This window comes from Sinocyclocheilus anshuiensis, unplaced genomic scaffold (assembly GCF_001515605.1).
Source record: "Sinocyclocheilus anshuiensis isolate Anshui unplaced genomic scaffold, SAMN03320099.WGS_v1.1 scaffold1243, whole genome shotgun sequence".
Lineage (NCBI taxonomy): Eukaryota > Metazoa > Chordata > Actinopteri > Cypriniformes > Cyprinidae > Sinocyclocheilus > Sinocyclocheilus anshuiensis.
Window position 1 is genome coordinate 64,973 of NW_015539901.1, and position 8,449 is coordinate 73,421.

The 8,449-nt window shown below is 36.3% G+C and overlaps 1 protein-coding gene across 1 annotated transcript in view; it reads left to right on the forward strand.

The window, feature by feature from the left end:
* Positions 1–8,449, forward strand: part of LOC107686100 (rho guanine nucleotide exchange factor 11-like) — a gene marked incomplete at its 5' end in the record, with an annotated part of 43,886 nt that overhangs the window by 4,114 nt on the left and 31,323 nt on the right. The window contains 9 exons of the mRNA XM_016482943.1: positions 890–979; positions 2,633–2,698; positions 5,561–5,659; positions 5,748–5,790; positions 5,871–5,967; positions 6,109–6,231; positions 7,664–7,687; positions 7,785–7,914; positions 8,008–8,101. Coding sequence (XP_016338429.1) covers positions 890–979; positions 2,633–2,698; positions 5,561–5,659; positions 5,748–5,790; positions 5,871–5,967; positions 6,109–6,231; positions 7,664–7,687; positions 7,785–7,914; positions 8,008–8,101 — 766 coding nt within the window. The remainder of the gene's footprint in view (positions 1–889; positions 980–2,632; positions 2,699–5,560; positions 5,660–5,747; positions 5,791–5,870; positions 5,968–6,108; positions 6,232–7,663; positions 7,688–7,784; positions 7,915–8,007; positions 8,102–8,449) is intronic.

Consider the following 8,449-nt stretch of genomic DNA (forward strand, 5'->3'; position numbering starts at 1 on the left):
AGTAAATATTAGTAAAAGTCTCTTCTGCTCCGCAAGGCTGCTTTTATTTGTACAGTAAAAGAAGGGGGTCTGACGGCCAAAACATATTATTTTACTAACTTATTAATTTTAAGTTAAATTGTGCTTTGTTGGTATAATGTCTGCTAGAATCTTAAGTATTTTTACATTTTGTAATTGATTTTTTTTCTTTGAAAAGCACGACAAAGCAGTAAAATGCGCATTTTGCCATTTAATGTATTCATATGTGACCCTGGAGCACAAAAGCAGTCTTAAGTCGCTGGGGTATATTTGTAGCAATAGCCAAAAATACATAGTATGGGTCAAAATTATAGATTTTTCTTTTATGCCAAAAATCATTAGGATGTTAAGTAAAGATCATGTTCCATGAAGATCTTTTGTAAATGTCCTACCGTAAATATATCAAAACTTAATTTTTGATTAGTAATATGCATTGCTAAGAACTTCATTTGGACAACTTTAAAGATGATTTTCTCAGTATTTAGATTTTTTTGCACCCTCAGATTCCAGATTCTCAAATAGTTGTATCTCGGCCAAATATTGTCCTATCCTAACAAACCATACATCAATGGAAAGCTTATTTATTCAGCTTTCAGATTTTGAAAAATTGACACTTAAGACTGGTTTTGTGGTCCAGCGTCACAATTGTGAAAAAATCTTTTGCAAAATACATGGGAGAAAAAACCTCGAAAAACCATGTTCGGCCTTCGACCCAATGTTTCATTTTGTTCGGCTTCGGCCAAGAATTTGTTCCGGTGCATCCCTAGTTCTCCTTACAGCTTTAATAAACGATTCCCATCAGATTCCTAGGAGTGTGAATAGAAGTGACTGTGAGACTCTGTCCAACGGTCTCCTGTGTGTCTGTGTTCAGGCGTGTGAGAGTCCCTTCTCCTCCCCGTCCACCTTCCCCAGGAACCCTCTGCTCCGCCAGCAGGCATCCGACACGCACCCCTCGGACTCGGTAAGATGATCGCTGGAGCCCCGTAGCGCTCGGCAGTAGGGATGCAACGATTATAGATTTTCTTGGTACGATTATTGTCTGAGGAATAATCACGATTTCACGATTTTGACGTTTATTATGCATTTATTCATTTCACAAAATTATTAATGTATAAAATCACATGGACACACTTTAGATAATAAAGTGTTATTTATTGCTGCCTTTAGAAACAGAAATATCACAGTAAACAATAATACTGCACAAAATAATAATAATAATAAAGACAAACAAATGTCTATCTCCAATTGGAATTAAAAAGGTGACCTCTGCTCTGTAAACATCCATGTCACTATTTCCCTTTTGAAAATAGATCACAAAAGTATTTAGTGTTTTCAGTTTGTACATTTTTCTTTTGGACCGGAGGCAGAAAACTGGAAACATGGTGAAAAAAAAAAATTCTTGTTGGTTTTTGACTTATGCATAATACTATAAAAAGGATAATAGATAACAATGTTACTAAGTATTATTAATATAGGACTATTAAATTTATGTATCCCACAGTGGAAACTATTAATAATGAGGGGAATAAACTGAACTATCATTGTAATCAACTGTCATCCATATGTATTCATTTTGATAATTTTATAATAATTCATATAATTTTATGTGGCCTGAGAAAATCATGTCTATATTTGGTTTGTGAGATCGGAGATCGCGCTGCGCACACATACAAACATTCAGGAGGACACAAACTTGTTGTGAACCCTGCCCCGTAACCTTTATTAATAAAATAGCTTAGATACTGAATTGCTACATATTCATCAGCAAGGAGAGGGTAAAATCACTGTTTAAGTAACTAAACTCACATGTTTGTAGAGAGACGCGCTGACGCAGGTTCAATTGCTACATATTCATCATCAAGGAGAGGGTAAAATCACTGTTTAAGTAGCTAAACTCACGTTTGTAGAGAGACGCGCTGACACAGGTTCACACACACACACACTTCTCTCCCTCTCTCTCGATCGAATAATTAATTCAAGTAGCTAAATGTTATAATTAATTAATTCAAATAAATGTGATCTTACCACACTATTTGATCTGTCTGATCTGAAGTGGGCAGAATACTGAGCTAACGAACCGTAGCTTCGCGTCAGTCTTGCCTTCAAGTTGTGCATTAAAATAGTTTAAAGCCGTGTATTCGCTATTTAGCAGCAGTTTTTACGGCAATATTTAAATGACACCCTGGTCATTCTTGGTGTACCCAAAATGGTCCCACACTATCTACTTCAGTCATTTCTCTGGTGGAAATAAAGGACCGCTCTTTGGTTCCTCTGTCATAGTTAATCTAGTGTGTGTAGTAGCTAGCCTCCGTGTCTCTGATAAGCACAGCATTTTAAGCTGGTGCACCGCTAGTGTAACTTTGTTTTCGTTTTGTGCAAGTTGCAACTGTTCCGTTCTGTGCAACAGAAACACTCGGTGTAGCGGATGCTTTACGATTAATTAACCGTGACATTTTAAAGCGCGGTTAATTGTGAAACCGGTTAATCGCTGCATCCCTACTCGGCAGTGCTCTGCGTTCAGCCTGCAGTCTGAGTGTCTTACATTTACATTTTATATTTAGTCATTTAGCAGATGCTTTTATCCAAAGCGACTTACGGTCTTGTGTCCCTTCAGGGAGGGAAGACGCAGATCATTGGACCAGAGGAAGAAGAGGAGGATGATGGGTATTCGATCAATGAGGTGAGAGAGTTTTCATTAAATGCATCGCTTATCGCATTTCTCGCCGGATATAGCAGAGTCTCCCAAAGTTGATGAAAAGCTAGTAATTAATTAAATGTGAAAATTAAAATAAATAATGGATTTAAAATAGAAACATTCAAATAAAAATACAGTTTACCTGCATGTCATTTGACCCCCATCCACCATCAAAAGCATGTAAATGTGTTGTTAAATTATTAAAATATTTGTATAATATATAAATTAAATAATACATTTATATTTTAATAATTGATATATTTTAGTGTAATCCAGTTGTTTTCTCTGAAATAAATATTTTAAATTTTTATTTTGCGTTTTTATTTCATTTTTGAGTAAAAATGTGTTAAATATCTTGGCGAGTGCAGTTGAGTGACATTTACCTGTTGAAATCGTCTCTTCATAACCAATACCCTTTAGATTTCTTGCTATTATTTTATTGGACAGAGATTTGGATATGCACAATTATGCAAAGCGTAGTCATCAGAGTTTTTAATTTTCATTTTCATATGCATCTTAAATGCATGTATTAAAGTATATCTGGGCTGAATTTGGAATAGCATGCTACTCTTACTATTTCTGCCATATCTTTATATCACAGACACAGTAGTATGCTAGTATGCTGTTCCTAATTCTGTGTTTAAATCCATGTGTTAAAGTTGATTTGGTCGACTTTCGGGAGTACACTAGCATATAGAGCTCAAAGCTAGTTATAAAAAAAAAAGTAAAACTCTTTTGGCAGATTGTCAGTGTTAAAAACATTATGGTTGATATTGCTTAGGCTTCTTTTGTTCACTGTTGTTGTTAATTAAAACTAAAAATTAAAATAAGACAAAAATAAAATGTAAATAATAGAATTGGAAATATTTTATTTATATATTAAATATATACATGCATTTTTTTTAAATGAGAATGGGAAATGATGCTTTAGCAACTAGCTACATTAAAATAAGTTCAGAATTAATAAAATAAAATAAAATAAAGCTAAATAGGAATATTTAAAATTTCCTAGAACTAACAAAAAAATGACAAAATTACTAAAATGAAAATGAAGACATAAAAATAAAAGTTAGTCCTCAATATTGTAATTGTATAGAAATTATACTAAAATAACGCTGCTTTTCTTACACTGGACTTGTAAGTCACGTGATGTGCAGTATGTTAGTATATTGTTTAGGGATGGGCATTTTTCAAAAATATTGTATTCAGATATTTGGGCTCATAAAAGACGGATATTCGAATATTTGTTTATTTAAATGACGTTTAACGAGAAAGATGTTATTTTTTAATAATCAAGTGTTTGTCACCATTTCTGAACAAGCTTATGATTAGGCATCATAGACAACAATGTTATGTTCCACAGCGCCACCCAGTGCATTTAGTTATAACTGACTTTTAGTTTGCGTGCTCAGGATTTTTCATGGATTCCTTGCATTTACTGGCAGCAAAGCAACACGTAGTAAAATTTGAATAGTGTTTTAATAAGAAACAAAGTCTCATCTTTCAAATGATGTCCATTTTTTTCAGGAAATTCAAACAATAAATGCGGTTTTGGTGCTCTTTGATGTGGCGACAGATCTAAACGCCTCAGTTCGCGATCATCCCTTTCTCTTTACTACTAGTTATAACACAAAATAAACATGAATGAACATCTGCTGCCTCCTGTAATCGCACAGTCAGCGTTTCAACCGCGGGAAGACGGCAATAAAACAGCTTGTAAACAAAACGTCACATAGCATTTCATTTCCCTCAGTCATCATCAGTGTCCACAGCTCTTTATAAATGTCTAGAGAAGAGTATTTCATACTCTTATATTATACCAAATATTAGATTTTATAATCATTATATTTTGCTTTACCTGTTAGTGATGTCTTGATTATTTGAAGTTGAGTGTTGATTATTATATTTAAAAATAAATAGTAATTAAATTTAAGTTCGGTCTCTGGTGTTAATTGTAACCTTGTAGTAATGTAAAAGGGCTCACTGTAAGCCGAGGCAGATGTTTATCTCTAAGAAAAGTTTAATTATAATTACATTTATTTAAAGCAAGAGCAATTTGTTCAGTACACCAGTTTAATTCTTTCCCCGCCACTGACGAGTTATCTCGTCTTTTACAAGACAACGCTTCCCCGCCAAAGACGAGTTTTTACGGCTTTCCGTGTTTTCACTGTTATACACTCGGGGGCGCTATTACACATCTTCTGAACGAGTACAAAACCTCCCGAACAAAAACACCCGTGAACAGGATGGAGAAACTAGCGATCTCTTATGCAAACAGATGCATATGAAAAATCATCAGCAATAGACAGCATATAAATGAAAACGGTATATGAAAATGGTATATGTCTGTGCAAGGTTTGGAGGTGTTGATGGAAGCGATTTACTGGATTTATGCTTTGATAATCGTACTGAATATTATCGAGATGTAGTTTTTGATAAAAATGTGATGTTCTCACCTCAAAATTATGCATTTTTTATGAAACCTACCTATATCCAAGTGTTGATAAAAAAAGAATGCTTTAAGCTAGAATAAAACATATTTTTTTGTTTAAAAGTAGAGGCTCTGATTCAAATATTCATACAGCAAAATATACTGGAGGCCATCAAATTTTTGTAAAAATCATCAAAATCGGTGGCAGGCAACTTTTTTCAAAAATGCTGGCGGGGAAAGGGTAAATATAAAAAAAGCAATTTGTTTCCCCTACTGTACCGAACCGTGATGTCAAAACCGAGGTACTGAACTGTCATATTTGTGTATCGTAACACCCCTAATATGAAATATTAAATGCCAACTCGGTGAGCATCAGTGGCTGCATGAGCACTAATGTAACTCTTGTGTCGATGCAGTTGTTTTATCTGTCTGTGGAGGCGTATCTGGGCTCGAGCCCGAAAGACGCCCGTTCGCTCGCCCCTCAGATCTGCTCGCACTTCCTGGACCAAGATGCCGTGAGTGTCTGATCTACACCCACAAACCACCAGCGCTGCTTTTCTCAGCGAGCTTTCTGTGTGACTGTCCATTTGTGATTCTTTTCAGCCTGTGAAGATTAAAGTCCGGGAGGAGTTTCTGACAGATATAGGTGAGGTCTCTTGAGCACGACGCCTGCTGGCAGCGTGACGGGGCTGTGGCTAACCGTGCGTTTGTTGTGTTCTCGTGTAGAGAGTCGTCTGCACGCGCAGGAGGACATCCGAGGGCCGCTGTCTGAGCTCCAGCAGCAGGTGCTTCCAGATATTCAAGAGCAGCTTCAAGACTACAGGTGCGCCTCCAGCTTTACTTTAATATGTATACTGGAGCAGTTTTATCTAATACTGCTCAGTACTGCCGCTGGAGCCCTTTCTTGTGGTTACGAAAGGTTGTGTTTTGCTCTTGATGGGATGTTTTCTGTGATGCACGGCAGGAGCAAGCAGACGATGGGTCTGGGCTCTCTGTTCGGAGAGAGCGACCTGCAGCAGTTAGACGGAGACCCGGTGAAAGAGCGGCAGGTGGTGGACAAACAGGTGCTGGCGCTCTGGGACGTCCTGTGAGTGTTCAGTTACTCTTGAACATGACTTTAACATGGCTTGAGCTCAACACTGACTCGGTTTGCTTCGCTAATGCATCAGTGCACGTGATTCTGAAGATAAAGGTTGTTGTCTTCATGATATTTCATGAAAAATCTGCTTCTGATAACTTTTCTTTTGGAATCATCAATAATAGCATTGTAATATTTCTGTTGTGCTGTATTATTATTCTTATGAATCCGTTGTTATTATTATATACTAATATCAATAGTACTATTACTATATTAATACATTTATTAATTGGTTTAATTTCTATAACTTGAATAATACGTTTTAATTAATACATTTCTTTAATGGTATTATAATGTTTGGTATTATTTTCTTTATTTTATAATTATTATTATTATGTGATCAAATTTATAGTACAGCTATGCTATAGTAGTACAATAATAATAATAGTAATGGTAATTATTATTATTATTATTAAATAAAAAAAAAATATATATATATATATATATTATGCATTGTAGTAATGCATTTTTATTGGGCTACATTATATAACTTAATAATAAATAAATGTATTACTATTGTAATGATACTGTTGTACTAAAAATGAGTATTTATTGTTATTATTATTAATATAATCATTTTGTGCAATAAAATATTACAGTATAATAGTATTATTACAATAGTAATACATATTGTTATTGGTCTATTTTTTATAATTTAATAAAAATAATTATAGTTATGATTATTTCATAGTACAAAAGCATTACAATAGTAATACAGTTGTTTATTGTTTTAATTTTTATAATTTAATAACTACACTACTACTGTTACTTTCATATACTAATATACATTTTATTATTATTGTTTAATAATTTTGAATGGGTTTCATAAAAACAATTGTGTGACTGTGGCCTGAGACAACTGAAGCAGAAAGAGATTTTGTTAAAAGAAAAGAAAAATAAAACACAACTCTATATCTTTTCCCCCCTTGATCCTCGTGCTAAAATTAGCTCATTTTAAATAATATTTTAAATATTTCAAATGATATTTTAAAACATTTCGTGCCAGGGAAAGAAAAGAGCAAAGGGACACATTTTTAACCCCTGATGAGTTTGTGTCTCTGGTTAATATGCTCTAAAGTCAATGGGAGAGATATGCTATAAAACCAGCAGCACAGATTATAAAGCGTTTCCACGGCGACCGGTCAGATGACACGGGAATAAACCCGCGAGCTTGCGTGAGTTACAAAGGTCCCGCGTCTGTGACACGCCTCGACACAGAGCTGCTCACATGACCCGCAGACAGGTCACATGACCGCTGTACACACAGGACCCTCGCAGATCACGCCAGACCGCTGTGAGCTTAAAACCCGAGGTGTGTGTCCCACTTCAGGTGCGTATTTGTGTAAATAGTCAAGCTAACACCAGCTTTCTTTCCTTACAGCTCAAAACACGAGGAGGACAGAAGGTATGAGCTTCAATCCTGTGGCTAGCAGTGATTTATGTGCTAAGAAGCATGAAATCAGTATATTAAATGACAATATTGACCGTTGTTCTGCTGTCAGTTCTCCGCTAGCGTCTGCGGTTCATCTGTATCTCAGACACTCGGGCATTAAACTCAGAGACTCCAAAGTGTTTCCCGGCTTGATGTCCGAGAAGGAAAAGTGGCTTCCGTTCTTTCCTAAAGCTAAAAAGGTAAATGTATGATGTACTGAAAGATGTACTGTATTTATACTAGCTCTAGTTCTTACTGGATCCTCATAATGCGCTTCAAATGTTCATACGCAGCTGAGCAGCGCCAGACGAGAGAAGGACGGAGACGACAAGAAACGAAATCCCATCCTGAAGTACATCGGCAAACCCAGAAGCACGTCCCAGTCCAGTAAACACACACACTCTCTCTGTCTCCCACACACACACACTCCCACACACTCGCACACTCACTCTCACACACACACACACTCGCACACTCACTCTCACACACACACACACTCGCACACTCACTCTCACACACACACACACGCACTCACACTCTCACACGCACACACACTAACACACACGTACACGCACGCACTCACACTCACTCACTCACACTCACTCTCACACACACACACTCAATCACTCAATCACTCACTCACTCACACACTCCCTCACTCACTCACACACACAGGCACACACTCACTCACACACACACACACACACACACACACTTCCCCACTCACAAACGCAC